This window comes from Vitis vinifera, chromosome 5, assembly GCF_030704535.1.
Source record: "Vitis vinifera cultivar Pinot Noir 40024 chromosome 5, ASM3070453v1".
NCBI lineage: Eukaryota > Viridiplantae > Streptophyta > Magnoliopsida > Vitales > Vitaceae > Vitis > Vitis vinifera.
The window spans coordinates 25,631,970-25,653,112 of NC_081809.1; the positions used below are offsets into that span (position 1 = coordinate 25,631,970).

The following is a 21,143-nucleotide window of genomic DNA, read 5'->3' on the forward strand; positions in this document are numbered from 1 at the left end:
TTTATTTTTAAAAACAAAAAATTGTTTTTAAATAACATGACCTAAAAAGACTCAAAATCTATAATAAATGTTGGATTCAAGGCAACTGGTGTATTTATGCATACATGCAAAACAATGTTAAAAATATTAGTATCAATAGAAATATTAATAATTTAATTTTATGAAAATATAGAAGAAAACATTGATATTAATGAAATTTTTTATCCAAAAAAAATTCGAAAATGAATTAAAATATATAAATTTTGAAAAAAAATGATAAATAATTACTAATATATACATTAAATTAGGTTTCAAAAAAATAATAATATAAATATTATATGATAATATTGATTCAGTGGTAAACATCTAACCCCCAAGTAAGGCTAGAGGGGGCATAAATCCCCCTACAAGTTAAAATTTGTTGGGAAAATAAAAATCCAAATGGGAAATCTACCCCCTCTAAAAAAAAGTATAAATTTAATTTTAAATTTTTAAAAATAAAAAATAATGGTGATTAAATATTATTATAAAAAATAATATTTACTATTAATTATTAATAATATATTAAGATTGAACTAAAATTAAAATAATAAATAAAATCTTATTTAATATTCATACTTATTTTTTCTTGTTTATTTATTTTTTTCCCTTTTATACTTTTTTTTTATTTTGTCTTTTTGGGTTTAACTAAATTATAAAAAACAATACTTGTTGTCTCCATATATTTAAGTTTTAAGTAAAAAACTTTTAACTATCTCATATTTAGTTATTTGAAAAAGGAAAAAAAAATTAAAGTATTAGTTTTGTATCTATTAAATCTTAAAATCTATTTGGTAATTGTTTTCAAAAACAATATTCTATTTCTGTAAAATTTCAAAAAGAAAAAAGAAAAAGGAAAACATGTTTAGTAACCAAAAAATTGTCTTTTGTTTTATGTTCTTAAAGACAAAAATTAGAGTGTTTCAAATAATATATTTTAGTTGTTTTCAGTTGTTTTAAATTGTTTTTAAAAATAATTATATAAAAATGTAGAAGGATTAAAAATAACCCATTAGATATAAAATTATATTTAAAACATAATAAAAATATGTTAAAATAAAAAAATTATTTTTTAAGACAATTTTCGAAAATAGTTATCAAATAGAGTCTTAATCTCAACTTTTAAAAATATATGGAAAAATCTAAACCTTTAAATATAAATATAAAGAATGAGTTTAAGATATAAATAAACGAAATCAAATTAAAAGACACTGAGACTTAAATGCCCAAACCTCTTTTATTTGAAAAATATCAAAATTTATAATAATTTTTTTTTGAATTCTTTAAAATAATTTTAAAAGTTTTTCATACAAAATAATTAAAATAATTGAAAATTTCTAGTGATTTTTCTTTCTATTTTTTAATTCTTTTGTATATATATATATTTTAAATGTGCTTAGTATTATGGTTGTTCAATTTGATACATTTTGGTAATTAATATTTAAAATTATTTAATTTTTTAATAATAACAATAAATACCATTAAGGACTATAATATAATATTTTTCTTTTTTGCCTCCCAACAAAAGTCCTAGGCTCCGTCACTATTGATACATGTGCTCGGAATTAGAATCGACCAAGCTTTTACCCTTTTGTTCCAACTCAAACTTTTATTCTCGTAAAATTCATTTTAGTATGAGATATTAAAATCAAACAAGTTTTTACTCTCTTGCATGAACAAGATTTTCGTTCTTATTGAGCTCATCTTAAAACACCTGCGTTATCTATTATTTGTACATATGAAATATATGCATTCAATATTGACCCAAGAAGAAATGAATCCCCAACTCTCAATTAAAACACTGGATCAGATGACACACAAGCTTCTTCTATGTAATGTAACCTTAAAAACTACAAAACTTTCAATGGAGAATCAAAGTTCATAGTTCATTCAATCCATTTCTTGAAGCTGAACAACTGCATTGAATCTGAATTCTTTACCCGGTTTCAAACGCCTCCTCAAGATCTTTGAAGCTCTGCTCAACCCTCAGGTCTTTGCTTAATAAAATTAATCCTGCCAAACAGGTTATCATTGTTTCATTTTCCCTAGAAATTCCCAACCTTCCATTGCTTCAATAAGCATATGCAAGTCTATACATGTATGTATGGTCGATCAGATCGTTGAAAGATGAGAAATGTGAATAAAGATGAGATCAATACATGATCAAATGAGAAATTCAATTTGGAATTTCACAAATTGAACCCTAAAATTCAATTTGGAGCTTCAGAAATTGAACACTAGATATAAAGAAAGAAAGGCTTACAATGATGATTATTGAGCTATGAATCGAAAGGCAAAGACAATTAAAAAAACAAAAACCCCTAATATTTATACTTTTTAAAAGATAACCGATAAAAAAGAAAAAAGAAAAAAAATTCCTTTAAAATTGCAAGTATAACCTTCCACTTTTAATAGCCTAGAAGATCACTCATTCCAAACAAAAATATCCCTCCAACACTAATTTTCTTTGTGTCTCTTCCTTATCCTTCAAACTCATTTGTTCCATGCGTTACCCTATAAGAAATAAATTATCCGTGATGTTTTCATTCATTTCAAGAGAACAAAAAGCCAACGTGAGAGCTAAAAGCCAACACGAGGGAAAATACAAAATTTATGATTTCCTTCTTCGATTTCAATTCTCTAAACTTTGAATATGAACTTTTATGTATAAAGTGAGAAGAGACTGTAAGTGCCCTATTTCAGTTCCTTTTATTTTTTAAAATCAGACCCTATTTTTCATCTTATTGATATTGTGGGCTGATTTAGTTTATGAAAATGATAGAAAAAAGAAAATTTATTGATGAAGAATACAAAACTGAAGAGGTATAAAATCCTACCAAAAAAGGGAAGTGAGAGAAACCGAAGCTTTGAAACCCTATGATCATCATCAGAAAATGAGAAAAAATCAATTGAATCAATAAGCATTAATTTTCTTGTTGCAATTTTTTTTTTTTAATTTATCTTTATGAAAAATGGCACCTTGTATAATATTAGCATCTAGCCTGACATCCTTGAATAATACGAAATAATGGATTTAACATAGTTGGATAATTTTTTTAATATATTTTTACACAATTTATATTGATATTGTTACAATTTGTCATTATGTTGCAGATTGACATTCCTCCTCCCTCATATTTTATAATTAAAATACCTAAAGATGAGTACTTTGTTGGAAAAATTACATATTTATCTCATTTGGTAGCCATTGAAAATATTAAGAAGAAATCGACTGAGCCACAATTGGAGATGTTTAGAAAATCATGTTATGGTCAGTTTTTACTCTTTTTTGAAACTTAGATTTTCAGTCCAAATTGCCCATCAATTGTTGTTATGTCAATGTGAAACCAAAAAGAACAATAAAATTTGGATTTTATTAGAATCAAAGGGCTTAAGATTTAGTAAAGATGAGCTTCTATTGATTACAAGCTTGAGTTTTGGTTTTATTCTAGAATGTGATAAAAAATCATTACGAATGAGAGACAAATACTTTAAGGGAGAAAACAAGGTGTGTAATGATGAGTTGGAGAAAGTTTTTCTCTCTTTAGGAGATGTGAAAAAAAAGAATAAAAAGAAAAAGAAAAAAAAAATGAAAGATTATGAAGATATGGTAAAGTTGACACTTTGAATTTTTTTTTTTTGGAGCATGTTTTATTTGGGAAAGAAGCAAAAAAAATTTAATAGATATGCAATGGGTTACTCCGATTGATAATTTGGAAGCTTTTAACAAATACCCATGGGGAATCTATTATGAGAGGACACTACTTGGTTTGCAAAGAGTTTTGAAAAACCAAGTATCCAAATACCAAGATAAGAAAAAAAAACCCAAGGGAGAAGTTGTAGTTGAAGCATCTAGTGTTGTTTGATTTGCATATGCCTTCCAGGTTTGGGCATAAGAAACTATTTCACTTATGCTTTAATTGCAACTTCTTCCTTTGTTTTCTTCTTATTTTGGTATTTGGATACTTGGTTCTCCAAAACTCTTTGCAAACCAAATAGTATTCTCTCATTATAGATCTCTCTTATGGATATTTGTTAAAAGCCTCCAAATTATCAACCAGAGTAACCCATTCCATATCTATTAAAATTTTTCCTTCTTTACCAAATAAAACATGCTCCTTGAAATATAAAAGTGTCAACTTTACCACATCTTTATCTTCAAATTCTTTCATTTTTTTTTCTTCTTATTCTTCTTTTCTTATTTCATCTCTTATAAAGAAAGGAAAACTTTCTCTAATTCATCATTACACACGTTGTTTTCTCCCTTAAAGTATGTGTCCCTTATTCGTGATGATTTTTTGTCATATTTTGGAATAAGACCAAAACTCAATCTTGTAATCAATATAGGTACATCTTTACTAAATCTTAAGCCTTTTGACTTTAATAAAATTCATATTTCAGTGTCCTTTTTTTGTTTCATATTGATGTAACAACAATTGATGGACAATTTGGACTGAAAATCTAAGTTCAGAAATGAGTAAAAAGTGACCAAAACATGACTTTCTAAACATCCCCAATTGTGATTCAGTCAATTTCTTCTTAATACTTTCAATGGCTACCAAGTGACATAAACATGCAATTTTTTTAGGAAAGTACTCCTCTTTAGGTATTTTAGTTATAAAAGATGGGAGAGAATGAGGAATGATAATCTGCTAGATAATAACAAATTGTAAAAATATTAATATAAATTGTATAAAAATATATTAACAAACTGAATCCATCATTTCATACCACTTCCTAATATGGAGTTTCTTTCTGTATTATTCAAGGATGTTATATCAAATGCTAATATTCTACAAGGTGTCATATTTTATAAGGATATTGTTGACGATATTGATGTAATTGAGGCTATTATATTTTAATAAGTTGTAGATATAAATAAAATACAAAGAATATTCTAATATCCATTGAAACAAAACCAAGCATTTTAAAACTGAAACCTATTGACAGTGAACTTGATTGCAGTTAAGTTCAGTTTTTTCTTATCATTGAGATTTTACTTCAGGACTTGACTATGATCTGACCGAGAAAAATTATAACTTCAATTTCATTTTTTAAGTTTTGTTGACCAAAATATCAAGAACTATCGTGAAAGATTGAGAAATATATATATATGAAAAATAGAGACATCAATGAAAATATTAAATATTTAACATATTTTGATCAAATAATTCCATAAAAATTTTATTCAATTACATTATCAATTCATAATAAATATATTCTTTACAAAAAAAAATTCAAACAAAATTAAAGCAAGTTAAAACCTATTGATAGTAAACTTGATAGTAGTTAAGTTCAGTTTTTTTAGATCATTTAGATATTTCTTCATACCTTGGATTATGACCTAGAGAAAAATTACAACTTCAATTCAGTAAATTGTTTATTAAATTACATTATCTATTTATGACATAAATTAATAAAATAAAAAATAAAAAACCCAAAATTTCAAGTAGAAAATTAATGTTTAATAATTCGATTGATTTGTTCTCATTTTCTAATGATGATGATGAGGTTTCATAGCATGGTTTTCTCTCACTTCTTTTTTTTGGTAGGATTTTATACCTCTTCGGTTTAGTATTCTTCATCAACCAATTTTCTTCTTCTATTTTTTTTTCATAAACTGAATCAACCCACAATATTAGTAAGATGAAAAATAGGGTTCAATTTTTAAAAAATAAAGGAAACTAAAATAGGACACTTAGGATTTCTTCTCACTTCATGCATGAAAGTTAATATTCAGAGTTCGAAAAACTGAAATTGAAGAAGGAAACAATGAAACTTACTCTATGTTTTCCCTTGTGTTGGCTTTTTGCTCTTGTGTTGGCTTTCTGTTATCTTGGAATGAATGGAAACATCCTCTGCAACTTTCTTACAGGTAAACGAATGGAGCAAATGAGTTTGAAGGGTAAGGAAAGGATACAAAGAGAAAATTAGAATTTGAGGGAAAATGGGCTGAAGTGGTTGAAGGGGCAAAGGTATTTTTATCTGAAATGGGTGGTTTTCAAGGCTATTAAAAGTATTGATTGATTAAATCTTGTAATAAATTAATAAATTATTTATTTACTTCCTATATTTATTTTTATTAATATTTTTTAAATTAGTAAATTCAAATATAGACTCAAATATATAATTGATTGATTAAAACTATTGAAATTATTTTTTATCATTGGAAAATAGATAATTAATTATTTAAAAATATTAAAATTATTTATTATTTATTATTATTTATTTTGTAGTTCAATTATTAAAATAAAAATTTATGAATAAATTAATGTTGAATATATAAAATGTAATTTCTATCTCATAATATTTCTCTTTATTCTTTAGACTTGAAATTAAGTCTTATAATAAACTGACTGACTCGAGAAGAAATGAACCCCTACTCTTAATTGAAACACAGAATCAGATAGCATACAAGCTTCTTCTATATAATGTAGCCTGTAAAACTACAAAACTGTCAATGCAGAATCAAAGTTCATAGTTCATTCAAACCATTTCTTGAAGCTGAACAACTGCATCAAATCTGAATTCTTCGCCCGGTTCAAATGCGTCCTCAAGATCTTCGAAGCTCTGCTCAACCCTCAGGTCTTTGCTTACCTTTATACCTTCCTGCAACATTTCAACAAAGAACACACGATCAGGGTTGAAATCCATCTGGGTTTCCGTTTGGTTACCCTGAAAAAGGAGTGATTATGCTGTTGGATCAATATGATATGACAAATATGAATCAGAGATGGAACAATGAGCCATCAATCCCTCAGAAGCTCCACTAAACAGAGAGATAGGAACGGCAGTTTGATGGCATTGTGGGCTTTCTAGATCGGTTTTACAGAACTAGCTTTCATGAAAAAGAAAGGCAAATTCATGCAAGGATACTGCAGATATTGAAATGTGGCTAATGTATTTGGGATTCAAAGGTTTTATTGAAGTTGAAAGCTTTCTTGTATGTAGATATCCATCAAATGCATGGATTTTAGACCAATAGGAAGAAGCTGATCTAGGACTGCAGAACAACAAGAACACCCAATTGGAGGAAAGCATTTTCTCGAAGCAACAAGGGCAGGTCCATCGCATTTTGAAACAAATTGTTAAAGTTCTTAACATCTCCTACCCATTGATAAACCGTGAATTGACTGTAGTGCTCAATATAAGGACAGAGCCTAAATGGTTGACTCATGGGTGTCCATGCCAGTCATCAAATCGATACTCCTACATTGTGGGGTTTTGAATATGGACTTGTTGAAATGAAAATGAAATTCCAAAATATACCCATGTTGCACAAATTTAAAACCTTTTGAAAAGTCATTAATGCTAGTGGTTGCAAGAACATTTCAAAATACCAAAATGTATTTCGATGCCGTCTACCTTTTCTACATATTCAGCAACAGTGGAGTTGATTACTTTTTTGATAACCTGCATATAAACTTTAGAAGGACCAAGGACTTCTAAAAGGATGTCTCTGGGTATCTGCCATACAGAAAAAGACGAGTATATAAGTTGCAATCACTTTCACAGCTACGAGATGAAGAACAAACACACTCACACAAATAAATAATGTATGTATCCGTTCGTTGGAAATAGCTACAATGTTAACATTGTCATTGTTTTAAGTGGGATGGGGATGATTTGGCTCTTCCCAAATGTATTCAGAAATAAATTTATGAGTTTCCCAACCATCTGCCTAGAATAAAAATATTTAAGAAAGAAACAAAGAAAGTATAACCATAATGAAGTTTATTATCTGGTTTTGACTCTATATCTACAAAGATTGAGTAGAATAAGGATTAAAAGATGTGAGGACTCGGTCATTGCTCAGTGGTCCACATGCATTCCACATTAGGCCCAAAATTATATTGATCAATTGATGTACTTTTCACCCATCAACACAATCATAATTTGCTTCCACAAATTCTCTTACTTTCCAAGTTTTTTGACCCGGACGTTACCATGATGTGTATGATCACAAGCAATGACAATAATGCTGGGACAATGTCTTCACTTGAATTACACTTAATACTACAAATTATAAATTTACTGCACTAAAACAATAAGAGACGGAGGCTTACATCGGGTGTTTTTCCTGATAGTCCCCAGCCGTTTGTCAGAGACAAAGATGCCAATGGAAGAAAGCAGGTGAAAAATGTTAGAAACTTAGAAGTTGAGGAGAAGAAAACGTGAAGAAGAAATGCTGTAGTTGAATAATCATTAATAAGTAGACCAAATAAATAAATAAAAATTGTTTAATAAATGCTTCAGTCTAACATAAAAAATTTGTACTTCGTCTTCTTTTTCTTGTCTAGATGGAATTTCCAATATCGAGTCTCAAAATTTAATGCTATCAAAGCTTAGAAGTGATTGTAGTTCCAACTCTTCAGTTTCTAGTTTCAACCCAGAAAAATTACAACATATGAGTAGCTGCAGTTATACTAATAGACTACGATTTAACTGTCTTCTACCAATTATGAAAACTCGCTTATACGAAAGCCAAAAGGCTAGCTTTTTGTTCAAGCTCCTTATCACCATAATTCTCCTGCTCTCCATCTCGTCTTAGGCTCTTTATTGACTATATTATCCTCTTTTTTGTATAGTTATAAGTAAAGGGTTCTTCAACACGACATCTGATGGTAGCTTTTCCATTTTAAATACGCTAAGAGTGCTATTTATTTGAATTCTTAGGCATCAAATTCTATGATTTTGTTAGCTTCAACAATGCTGTGATATCCAAGTTTGGGCATTCACCATACATGTGCCACATGTGCCGGTAATATTTTAAAAAATTAGATATTTGTGCATAGATAGAAATGCAAATGTGCAAAAATAGTAGTTCCTCCTAAGTATTATTCTCTAGTGAGCAATAAAATTATTTGTTCTACACATCTCAACTACTTCTCACTATAGCACCTTCTGCATTCAAACCCTACTGACCTAGCCAGACTAAAAAATTAACCAAAATGTGATAAATCAACCACAAAGTAGATGCCCATTGAAGATGCCACAAAGAAATGGTAATACGATGATAAGAGGAATCATGATGTCAGGAATCACCTTCTCCTGTTGGAGTTGCGACATGTGAGCACAGTACTATATGCATATATGCTTAACTAGTTAGTGGCAATCATAACAAGAGCCCGTTTTGAGAAAGCCACTGTTGAATTTAAAAGGCTTACCTCCTTTTACTCTTCGAAAACCTGGAATGGGCTGAGCATCAGCTACCATTTTAGAAAACACATTGTCAAAAATTGTTCGAGTCTTGACACCAGATAACTCCACGCTAATCTGTTAATAAGATATAAATATAATTTATGGACAAAATTAACAGCTGCATTGACCATCTATAAACATTATATTGACCAAGTATTCTTTCCCAAGTCCAGGATATCAATTGTCCCCACATCATTTTTACTTTTTTGTTGAACTTCCATCTCATTGTATTTACATGCTCAATCAAAAGACTAGTGATTGTTTGCTGATAGAATTATCTATACCTTCAGTTCTTTAGCATTGCCAGTACTAGTAGCAGTAACTGAAAAGTCTTCAAATTGAGAAGAAGAAACTCCAGGATCTTTGACACCTAAATTTAGATGGAAGGATTAAATAATAGTAAACCCAACAATAGCACAAGATAGCAAGATGAGAGCATACTTGGAAGTTGGAAGAGAAAAGTGTTTGGTTTTTGCACCTGATGACACGGCACAAACAGCAGGACAATATTTATGGATTGCTCTGTAAGAAAGGGAAGCGCTAAAATCAAATAAGGAACATGCTTAAATCTCAGTAAATACTCAGAAAACCCTGCAAGTAGACTTGATTATAAGAAAATTTGAGGAAATAATGAAACAGCTCCAGATAAGAGTCATAAAACAAGTCAAGCAAAAAGAATAAGTAAACCAACACCCAGAAAAAGTTAATCAAACTGTTAATGAGTTCGCATGTGAAGTGAAAATTTTACAAGCTAATTGCCAAAAAGAAAGCTTTTTTTAAAAAAAAAAAAGGAAAAAAAAGGGAAAGCAATTAAGAATCAACTCGGCTGTTGTTTTCCAGATTCCCTGAGTGTGACTAGAGTCTTGCAAAAAAATTACTATATCTCAAGCTGGTTAACTCAAAACTCATATGGCTGACTTTATGAATTAGTATTACTTTGCACAAAATTATTGAGCATTGTATTTCATTTAAAAAGGCTTCTTTTGGAAGAAATGTCTAGAATGAAGTGGTTAAATATATAAATTAGCTCAAAACACAGGTGTTTAATTTCATAACTAGTAATACCTTACGCGAAAGGCTTGGGTATTGTATTTCATCTGGAGTGAACAACATGGTCTGATAGAAAAAAAATTTGGAAGAACTGTTTGCTTGTGGTGAATCATCTGCACAAGAACAAACCAATTCCGTAAAATCATCATATACAATTCCATGCAGCATCCCATTAAAGGAACTGACAAAAGCTTAACTTCTGCTATGAGAGAGTTAGAATTAATCAGTTCAAGAAAAATGACTAAATGTTAAAGAAACTTTTCTAAACATCTGTAGTCAGAAACAAATATCACAGACCCCATTACTTGAAATCCACCACAAAAAAAAAAAGCAATAGGTAAGTATTAGAAAAAAAATCTAGAAACTGAAGAACAAATAATCAACAAACAAGTTCCCATTTCTGAGGGCAGAAAATAACATATGTTTTTGGCATACTAAATTCAAAAATCCAATCAAAATACTCTATACACAGCTTAAACTAAACACAGAGAGAGAGAGAGAGAGAGAGACAGAGAGATTTAGGTTATGTTTGGTTCCTAGAAAGAAAAAAAATGTTGAGAAAAATATTTTTCCACTATCCTATAGAAAATAACAAAGAAAATCAAATATAATTAAAATTAGCTAGAACCTTTTATATTTTTAAAGTATTTAATATTTCTATGGATGAGTTAAAATGAGTTTGAAGTATAGAACTAGCAAATAAAAATAGAATTAAAATCAATATATTATTTTTATTTTCCTTTACTTTAAGTCTATTTTATTTTCCTTTTATTTTTTCTTTCCTTCTACTTTCCCTCTCAAATTTTCTTTACCTTGTATTTTCCCTCAAATTTTCCAAGGAACCAAACATTGTCTTAAGGAAATTGATATAAACCCATTAATAACAGGGTCTGTGTGAAGACGATGATTCTCAGTGATTTCCTTGCCATGAACTTCTAGAACAAGAAAAAAATCGAAAACCGAGATTCAAAAATGACTATCCAAACAGGAAACAACACCAATACCACAGACCCCATGACTTGAAATCCACCAAAAGGGAGATTGCAACACATAATTATGAGAAAACCAATGCAAATATAAAAAAACAAAAAAATCAATAAACAAGACTAAATTTTCAAATGGGTACCAGAAATAATCACACATACGCAGAGACCGGAAAGGATGGAGCATTCAAAGGGCTGTGCATACCTTAGGATTCAACCCCCATGAGAGGGGGTTAACCGCTATTTCCATATCTGGGTCTCTCTCTCAGTGACTCTTATCAGAAACCAGACTCACTATGGTGGTATTTCTGGGTGAATTCCGCAGTCATGCTCTCATGCCTCATCGGGTTTATTTTACCAAAATACCCCTAATATTTTTTGAACATATTTAACAACACCAAGGACATTTATGTCAAGTGTCCACATATCAATAAGCTCGGATTAATCGAGTCATATAATGGTTTGTCATGTCTAATTGGGTGAGGTAAAATTGTAGTGAGTTAAAACCCTAGGCAAGATTGTATTTTAACTTTATTATTTATACATTTTATTTAAAAATGTAAATTATATTAAAAATAATTGTAATTAATAAATAAGTATTGTAAGTGTAAATTTATTTTTTATTTTATATGCTTAAAAAGGAAAAAAATTATTTGATTCAATTGTATACATAATTCATGGGGACAGGGGAGATGTGAGAAGAATTTCAAATCAATCTTTGATGGATAATTATTTTCAATACTTACGCTAGACTTAGATTAAGTTTTTTCAATTTGAATTAAATTTCAATTAAATACAAACCAAAATTTCAATAATTTAAGTCAATTCAATTCAAGTTATAACCCATTCTAACCATATGTTCCAAACTCGCGGATGGTAGTATATATTCCAAATTCATATACTACTATATGTATATAATTAAATCAAATAATTTTTTTTCCCTTTTAAGCATATAAAATTATAAAGAAAAATCACATTTATAATACTTACTTATTTATTAATTAAAATTATTTTTAATATAATTATTTTTAAATAATGTTTTAAAATACATGATAGGATAGGCATAAGAAATTTCCATATATACCCTTCAACAATAACCCATCTTATTCACATTTCTACTCTCAAAGGTGTTATTTTCTCCATAAAAAATATCTATATAAATATACAATTACACATGATTTTATAAATTAGAAAAGTAATAAAAAAATTAATAAAAAAGGAATTTATTCACTAATAAAAATAATATTATATATATGATAATATATGAATTATAAATATTACAAAAAAATTAAATTGAGTTATTATTAAATTTGGGTTATTAAAGGATAAATCCAATGCAATCCAAATTAAATAACAGAAAAGAAAAAAAAAAGAAAAAAAAAAACAACCAGAAGGTCCAGAACTTGACCCATCACGTATAAATAAAAGAAGGAAAAATAATTGTAGGCCCCACAAAAACTAGCCGTTACAGTACCGTTTTTTCCCATGATTCAAAACTACTTTTTCAAAAGGAAGCAAAGACTAGTGTGAATCTCTTCCTCACGGAAAGGAGAAGAAGAGAAGACGAAGAAGAAAAGAGTGGTCCACTTCTTCTTCATCATCATCCTATTCCCTTGATTACGTTCTTCATTTTTGCCAATCTCTTCATCGCCCTCTTCGCTATTCATGCTCTTTCACATTCAGGGTTTGTAGTGATTTCTGCTCTTTTTCTTTTTCTTTTTCTTTTTTTTTTTCTTTTTTTCCGAATTTTTTTTGGGGGATTGATTGCAATTTTTTTTTGGTTGGAAGTCGTTAAAACTCGCAGATCTAAATGTTTTTTTTTTCTTTTTAATTTTTCTTTCTTTCTGGTGTTTGTGTTTTTAATGAAATTGGGTCAGAACCCATATGGGTAATCTCATTTTTTTCTTTGCTGAAGGTTTTTGTTGTTCAAGTTCGATTGGGATTAGGCTAGAATCCATATGGGTAAATTTCAATTTATTTGTTGTTCAAGTTTGAATTTGGGTCAGAGTAGATATGGGTAAATTTCATTTCTGGTTTCAATATTTTGCTGTTCTAAGTTTGTTTGAAGTTGGATCAGAACCCATATGGGTTTTTTCATTTTCTGATCTTATCTTTTTGATGTTCAAGCTTGTTTCGAATTGGGTTAGAATCCATATGGGTAAATTTCATTTCCCCTTTTGTTTCATAAACTTTGATTCAGTTTTTTATATTCATGGAGGAATCCAAATCCACCAACATTATTTGATCGATTAGGGTTTTGGGAAAACCATTTTCTTGGTTTTTGATCTTTTCCTTCATAAATTTGATAAAAGTTCTCTTAATTTTCTAGGGAAACAATGAGTGAGACAATGGTAGAAGTGAATGCACCAGTGCATCAAGGCGGACCCACCAACAGCTCCACTGGGGCGGTTCCTCCGCCCCCACGCCGCCCTAGGGTTAGGGAAGTAAGCTCTAGGTTCATGTCTCCGGTGGTTTCTTCTTCATCCTCCGGTGATCTTCATCTCCTCAATGGCAAGTCTCCAATTTCAAAGCCTACAGAATTTCACTCCAGGCAGCAACAGCAGCAGCGCTCCACCTCTGCGCAGAGGCGGCGGCAGAACCAGGAATTAGAACCTTTATCTTGTGCAGATGAGAATAGGCCTGAGATGGCTCGGAGCTTGGAAACCCCATTTGTATCACAGTGTAAAGCTCCCTTGATGTCTTCACAGAGGAAGCAACGGGTGGTGAAGCTTTTCAAGGAGAATGGAGGAAGAGGGGAGCAGCAGCTTCCAGATGGCCTGCGCTCGAAAGTATGCGATGGTGGAAAGCCGATAGGAAGAAGTACTAATGGTGTTGCTTCTTTGAGGCCTGATACACCAATTGTCAGTAGTAGTATGGATAGGATTGTTTCATCAAGATTCAGGCTTATGACACCGAATTCTCACCGGTCCAGCAATGCCAGTGCCATGCCTGCAGCCAGTGCTGCTACAAAGCTGTTGCAATCAAGTGGGATGTCATTATCAACTCAAACCTCTAGTGTAGGTGGTAAGGTTGACGGGGTCTCATCCCAGCAAGACACTTGTGCAAACCCTTCTTCATTGGTTGATGACAATGATGATAAAATTGACCAAAAAATTGCCCAAAACCGTGCTAATGAACCAGCGTTGAGTGATTCAGAATCATGCAGCAGTATCATTCAAGGGATTAAACCTATTAGTTCTTCAAGTCCTGTTCAAAACTGCAAGACACGGTCTCATAATGAATTGCGCTCTTCCATGCCTGAGGCTGATATGTTGCCAACCATGTCCACTAGATTGCTTGCTGAGAGAAATTGTGGCAGGGGTAATGTCAATGGAGCTGAGTCTTCGAAATTCTCTGCTTCCCCTTTCTCCCGTTCTCTTAATTTGACGCCATCGAGTTCTGATCAGTCCTTGTTCCATTCTATCAAAACCAGTGAAAAACTAGCATCTGTTTTGTCCAAGCCTCATACAAACTCCATGAAGAATGGGAGCATTTATCTGCCTCCACTTCCTCCATGCACAAAGCCCGGGACAGATGCAAGAAAGGGAAGGAAAGTTTCCGGTCATCAAGAAGATGTACATTCTCTAAAGCTGCTTCACAACCATTATCTGCAGTGGAGATTTGCCAATGCAAAAGCAGAGGCCACCATGCAAGCTCAGAGAAGAGAAACCGAGGTTAGTCACTTTATCTTCCACATCTTGAATTATGGATTAGCATTCAAGAGCCTTAATACCTATATTTATTATTAATTTAGTCTATTTGTTTGTAATCTGATGAGATTTTTATTGCAAAAAGGATGAGAGGACTGACTACCTTGGATTCTAGTCATTAAACAAACAAGATTACTGAATGACTAATAGATGAAAATCATCAAGACATGGAATAGGGTTGTATGAAAAGGAGTAATAAGGGATCATATAGTTTGCTGGGATAAGGATTCCAGCTTCATCCTCTGCATGCTTAATGCACAGCAAGCACAGCAGGATTTGAGGCACAGGATTTTGAGGATAGACACTCGGAGAATGATTTCTACCCCCCTTTTCCCTGAAGATGGATAATATAATATAACCTCATAAAATTTTGCTGCAATCTTACTTAGCTGCCAAATGTAACCACCATTAAAGGTAGATTTTGACAAGACATTGGCAACTTCAATTAAGAATTACAAAATTGTCAGTTTCAAGCCTCAGCTGCTGCATACTTACTGCATAACAAGGACAGGAGGAGTTGGCAAGAAGGGCCAAGTAAACATGATCATTGGAGACCAACATCAAGAATATACTTTACCAATGACTATGATTTATCATGTTATCAGAATATTTCCTTGATGTTTAAGCTAAGTTTGTCATTTGACTAGTCTAGCTTTTGAGAGATCTTTTAATTCGTTTGCCCTTGTATGTAGTCATTCTTATATCTGTTTTCAATTAGTTATCTGCCGTTTCCTTAATTTCAAGCCCTCCAATGAAAAGGTTCCTTTTAAGACAAGGATGTACTTGACATTGTTACCATACCATAACATTTTCATTTAATTTCTGCCCACCTGTAAATAGTTCAAACTTTCATCAGAATCCTGTGAAAATGTCATGTAACTAGAGCAGAACATTTTACGTTGTCGTAATTATAATGGAATAACACCCGCTCTCCCTTTTCTTTGGAATGCTTTACTAGTGAAACTCTTCATTCTTTTTGAGAATACATTTGTCATCATTTTTCCCCCATATTCTTAATCACTTTGTCATTTCCTTGTAGAAAGCACTCTATTCTCTTGGGGTCAAGATATCGGATCTATATGAATTGGTGAAAGGGAAACGCATTGAACTTGGCTTGTTGCAAAGAACAAATATTTTGGTCACAATTCTTGAAGCTCAAGTAAGGCTGCTAGATTGATGACTTCTTTCTTTTAATGTTTTTGCATTGATGAAATATGGTTTGCCATATTTTCAGTGCTTGAGTAATTAGTTGAATGGCATCAATAGGATGTATCTAACCTCACATCATGCATATAATCCTTACCTCAGATAACAATATCCACATCTCTCAATAGAATTATGGGAACAAAACTCATATTTAGGGGTATGATCCCCAAACCCCATGTTGATTTCAATGCCTGGTTTCTATCAAATATTAATTGATTTTTTTTTTTTTTTTGACTGGGAAGGATATAGCTGCATATATTTGAACAAGAAATGTAATTTCAATTTTTATTCAGCAAATATCCATGGTAAACTCATATAAGTGAAGACTCCATACTATGCATGCAATATATAATGTGATGATGTATGAATTTGGTCCATTCATGGGCAGCATAAGTTATAAATGCTAAGGAGATTTATGATATCGCTTGAAGGGTCTAAGAAACCATTGACCTAGGGACGAATTTATGACACATGTTCATTGTATATTAGATTCAGATGAATGCAAGTTAATTAGCTAGCTCTTCCAAGGATGCTGCTTTGATGTGATGATAATTCAAGAAACAGACATGAGTACCCTGATTTAGAACAAACTTTTCATTCTTCAAGGATAGATAGAGAAATAGACCAAAGCCTCAAGAGTGCTTGTCAAATCTGCAACACAAAAGTGCCCATGAGATCAAAAAATATAGCCAGGAACCATTATAGTTTCATAAAAGCCAAGTAACTAAGCAGTCCACACAATTCAGATGGGAAGGGGGTGTCTTCTGCATTGAGGTAGTGGGTGGGGGGACTGTGGTGGAGGTGGTTAGCCACAGTACTGAGGATTACAAGCTGTGTTTCATCAATGATGGAAACCCATCTGAATTGAGCAGGAATTCCCCAAGGAGGTTTTAGCAGGAAAATTAATTTAGTTTTAAAGGGATCTGCTGGTTGGAGATTTTCTAGAGTTAAGACTCAGTAGGAAATTACCACACTATTGTCATTATATTTTGGACATGTCAAAATAAAAAATGAAATTTTATTTTTCATGAATAATAATTTTGAGGCCCCTATTAGGTTTCTTCATCTTAATTCCTATTTATGTATTAAATCCCGTGCAAGTAAGTCCATGTATAAAATCATTTTTCCTTGTTTGCCATTGATCAATCAGACATCTAATACATGTAAATGTATACACTAGGGAATGTTTTAGTCAGTTTCCTTCAACCCCGTGTTTGGTGTTTGTCTCTCAATTCCCACTCATATGTTAGTTCTAAGCTCAATGCACATACACACACACACACACAAAAAAAGGTTTTTTCCATGTTTGCTATTGAAAGGACAATATCTGTTGACTTTTTTATTTTTTATTTTTTTTTCCCTTCACATCCTTTTTTCAAGATACTTATGCCATCTTGCAACTTCGGTAATGATATTTTAGATGCCATTTTTGGATGAATGGTCGATTTTGGAAGGGGATTACTCTGTTTCTTTATCAGAAGCAATTCAAGCCTTGGTGAATGCCTCACTTCAACTTCCAATCAATGGAAACATACGGGTATGATATTTCCTCCTTTATTCATCACATATAGTTGAACCAGTGTTGTTTCTACTACCCTTCGGCATATGTTGTGCCATTTACATTCACAATTCACTGACCATTAGGTAATCATTCTGCAGGCTGATATAAGAGAAGTCAACGAGGCACTGTACTCAGCAACGAAGATGATGGAAATAATAATTTCCAATGTACAAATGTTTATGCCAAAGGTGCGGTAGATGGTTTCTTTCTCTTCTCTCTCTCTCTCTCACTCTCTTTGCGTGTGTTTGTAGACCGCCATAACATGTTATTATAGCAGTAATCTGTACAAAGAAGGATAGGCTATGGTTTGGAACATAGAACAAAGAGAAGGCTAAATCCAACAGTCCATGTACAATGAGAAACTAGAAGAAAATAAAACTTAGGGTGGAAGAAATCCTCAACAAAACGCCATGCACATTAAGGCTTCTTGCTTGGCCAGTCCAAGTGAAGGAAAAAATCAAACTTCTTGGATCCGTCAATAGTCTTGTGAATCCAAATAAATTCCCAAGGCTTTCTTTTACCCTAGAAACCACAGCTGACCAAATCCCTACCAAAAAGGCCCATTAAAATCGCCAAGAATGAAAAAAATAAAGTCTCTCTAGAAGTTATTTACACATCTGGCCATAACCTGTTGAGTTGAGACCCTTTGAAGGGCTTTCAAAAGAAGCCTCCATTTGCTATCTTCAGTTTGAGCATAATCTTGTATACCCCAAAATCCTTACTGAAGTTTCTCAGCCAATTAGACATATAGGGCCTTTTGTATTGTAGTCCTCTTATCAGTTTCACAGTATACAGTCAATAATGGAATAGGGTAGAAGTGTGAACAGTGGAGTACATCAATCGGACATGAAAGAAAAAAGTGATATTCAAGTTACCTGTTTGTTGTATGGTGATGATATTGGGCACATACGAATGCATCCTAGTATCTGATACGGACCCAGTTGACAAAGAATAATAAACTTAAGTGGCCTTGGTTAGGTAGTTTCAGTATGCTATTTTTATTCCCCAAACATCTATTTATTTGGGCCTTTTTTATTGATAAAAGCTTCTTCAATGCAGGCTGAAGAAATGGACAATTTGGTTTCAGAACTAGCAAGGGTGACTGGTGGAGAAAGAACTCTATCTGAAGAATGTGGATATCTGCTGTCTAGAACTCATGCATTGCAGGTCTGCCCCACCTAGCCATCTTCTACTATTAATCTATTAATCATTTCCATTTGTCATATTCTGCCTAGCTATGAAAGTGCCTTATAAAGATTATGCCACCCTCACACTGATACTGATCTTTTCAACAAGTTTTCCTCATGTCAAGTACAGTGCATGCTTTTACATGCCATGAAAGTAACTTTAAAAAAATCATGCCATGCTCACACTGATACCAATCTTTTCAACCTTAAAAGTTGAGTCCTCAGGTCAAGTTGCAGTGCATGTTTTTACATCGGACTTGATCATTCTGCCTAGCATGAAAGCACCTTAAAAAAAAACATGCCCTGCTCACATTGAAGTTGTGCCCCCATGTCAAATGCAGTACATGTTTACACAGAAATCATTCTGCCTAGCTTTGAAAGGGCCTCATAAAAATCATGCTAAGCTCACATTCATACTGATCCTTTTAACCTCAGACTCATTCACATGTCAATGACACTGCATATTTGATATTTCTACTCAAACTCATCATTCTGCCTAGCTATGAAATTGCCTTATAAAAACCATGCTATGCTCACATTGATACCGATCTTTTCAACCTTAAAGTTGTTCTCATGTCAATTACAGCACACATGCTACCTAGCTATGAATAAAAACCATGTCATGTCCTCACCAAAACGGATCTTTTCAACCTCAAAAGTTGTCCCCATGTCAACTGCAGTCCATGTTTTCACATCAAACTCATCACCATGCAACAATGTTTCTGCTTGTATGCAGACTTAGTTTGATTTTCGGTTTATGAATCCTCCGCTTTTCAGGTCGAAGAATGCAGCCTAAGAAGCCAGTTGATTCAACAACAACGCAGCAGCAGCAGCAGCTGCAGTGAAACCCAGGAACAATGAGCATTCTTTCATCACTACAGAAGGTTAACAGCCAAGAAATTGACCTAAAAATTCGACATTCTTTTCATGCCTGTTTTCTTCAGCTCCATGTATAAATAAGCATTCATTTTGATGTGAATGAAAACGAGAGAGTTTGACAAAAAAAAAGCACAGAAGTGAAGTGAGAGAGAGATGCAAGGTATATAGGAAAAATTCATCTCTGTTTGAAAGAGAGAGTTGTTGCTTGTATTTTCAAAATTACAGAGAAAATGGTCTCTGATTGAGAGAGATCAAGGAAAAATGAAAATGGGATATTCAATTCTTTTTCTCTTCTTTCTTTGTAAAATGATCTTGTTGGTTTGATACCCATTTTTGGGAAGATGCCTTGATACTTGATTTAGAAAACTCTCAGGTTGTGCCAACCCGCTACCGATCATCTTTTGCAGTGTATGTAAGTACTAAGTACACAACACTCAGGATAAAAAATAGGTGGATGAAACCATTTTTCTTGTTCGAGTTCATAAATAATTTTTTTTTGAAAATAAAAAAATTATTTTTCAAAAACCATTGTAGCATTAAACAAAATAATATAAATCAACATTTTTATCATATTTGTAAAAATGTATTACTTAAAAACACGATCAATTAAATGATGTCATGTATATATTCTCAAGTCTTTTTATTTTGATTCTATACCCGTTTTATTTATATCATCGTTTCATGGTTCATACTCTTATCACACGTATTCGGTGGTTTGATTTTTTTGTTTTATAAATATCATTACAATATCTTACGGTATTTTTGATAATTGTTTTTTAGAATAGTAATTAGTTTTCCAAAACAAAAAAAAACTAAAAAAGAGTTTGATAACTAGATACTATTTCTATTTTTTGTTTTCAAAAATAGAAAATAAGGTATTTTCAAATAAATATTTTTAAATTGTTTTCTTTTTTTTAGAGTTATTTTAAATAATAATTATACAAACATATATAATGATTAAAAATAAAATTATAGACATAAAAATTATTTTTAAAACATATCTTAAAATATTAAAAATAGGTTAAAAACATTTTAGATTTTAATATAGATTTTTGTTCTATAAAACATTAGAAAACGGTTTTTAAAAACTATTCTTAAATGTTATTTTTCAAAACCGTTTTTAAAAATAATTATCAAATACAGCCTTAACATTTTCTTTTTATACTTTATAGATTTACATCATTTTACTCACCTCCTTTATTTGAATTAAACGGGAGATGAGTGAAAATATAAAATGAAAAGAAGAGGAGAGATATCTGATAAAATTTTAGATTAATAGTGTATTTAGTCAAAACCGGAGAAAATAGTTTTAATTAAAGTTGCAGCGAATTAACATAATTTTTAATTG

The 21,143-nt window shown here is 31.6% G+C and overlaps 2 protein-coding genes across 2 annotated transcripts; one reads left to right on the forward strand and one right to left on the reverse strand.

Annotated features, from left to right (window-relative positions):
* Nucleotides 1–1,777: 1,777 nt before the first annotated feature.
* LOC100257831 (uncharacterized) lies at nucleotides 1,778–11,591 on the reverse strand. The gene is made up of 9 exons (XM_059736632.1): nucleotides 11,458–11,591; nucleotides 10,285–10,382; nucleotides 9,698–9,741; nucleotides 9,504–9,589; nucleotides 9,186–9,294; nucleotides 8,085–8,098; nucleotides 7,384–7,485; nucleotides 6,511–6,627; nucleotides 1,778–2,031 (listed from the first exon to the last, which is right to left on the reverse strand). Exons 1-9 carry the CDS (start codon nucleotides 11,500–11,502, stop codon nucleotides 2,026–2,028), a joined length of 621 nt encoding a protein of 206 aa, XP_059592615.1. The 5' UTR covers nucleotides 11,503–11,591; the 3' UTR covers nucleotides 1,778–2,025.
* A 1,139-nt stretch (nucleotides 11,592–12,730) lies between these two features.
* LOC100252686 (protein ENDOSPERM DEFECTIVE 1) lies at nucleotides 12,731–20,185 on the forward strand. Its single transcript, XM_002273659.5, has 7 exons — nucleotides 12,731–12,936; nucleotides 13,582–14,926; nucleotides 16,002–16,121; nucleotides 17,589–17,705; nucleotides 17,828–17,917; nucleotides 18,789–18,896; nucleotides 19,694–20,185. The coding sequence occupies exons 2-7, from the start codon at nucleotides 13,589–13,591 to the stop codon at nucleotides 19,775–19,777; spliced, it is 1,857 nt and encodes a 618-aa protein (XP_002273695.2). The 5' UTR covers nucleotides 12,731–12,936; nucleotides 13,582–13,588; the 3' UTR covers nucleotides 19,778–20,185.
* Nucleotides 20,186–21,143: the final 958 nt, after the last annotated feature.

What these genes read in the sequence shown, in the direction of transcription:
- LOC100257831 (XM_059736632.1), bottom strand. Translation starts at nt 11,502, where the DNA reads ATGGAAATAGCGGTTAACCCCCTCTCATGGGGGTTGAATCCTAAG. An exon ending in ACCCAAGCCTTTCGCGTAAG is followed by an intron (nt 9,742 to 10,284) that starts GTATTACTAGTT and finishes CCTTTCTTACAG; the next exon opens with AGCAATCCATAAATATTGTC. An exon ending in TTGCTGAATATGTAGAAAAG is followed by an intron (nt 6,628 to 7,383) that starts GTAGACGGCATC and finishes GAAATGTTGCAG; the next exon opens with GAAGGTATAAAGGTAAGCAA.
- LOC100252686 (XM_002273659.5), top strand. Translation starts at nt 13,589, where the DNA reads ATGAGTGAGACAATGGTAGAAGTGAATGCACCAGTGCATCAAGGCGGA. An exon ending in TACAAATGTTTATGCCAAAG is followed by an intron (nt 17,918 to 18,788) that starts GTGCGGTAGATG and finishes TCTTCAATGCAG; the next exon opens with GCTGAAGAAATGGACAATTT. An exon ending in CTAGAACTCATGCATTGCAG is followed by an intron (nt 18,897 to 19,693) that starts GTCTGCCCCACC and finishes TCCGCTTTTCAG; the next exon opens with GTCGAAGAATGCAGCCTAAG.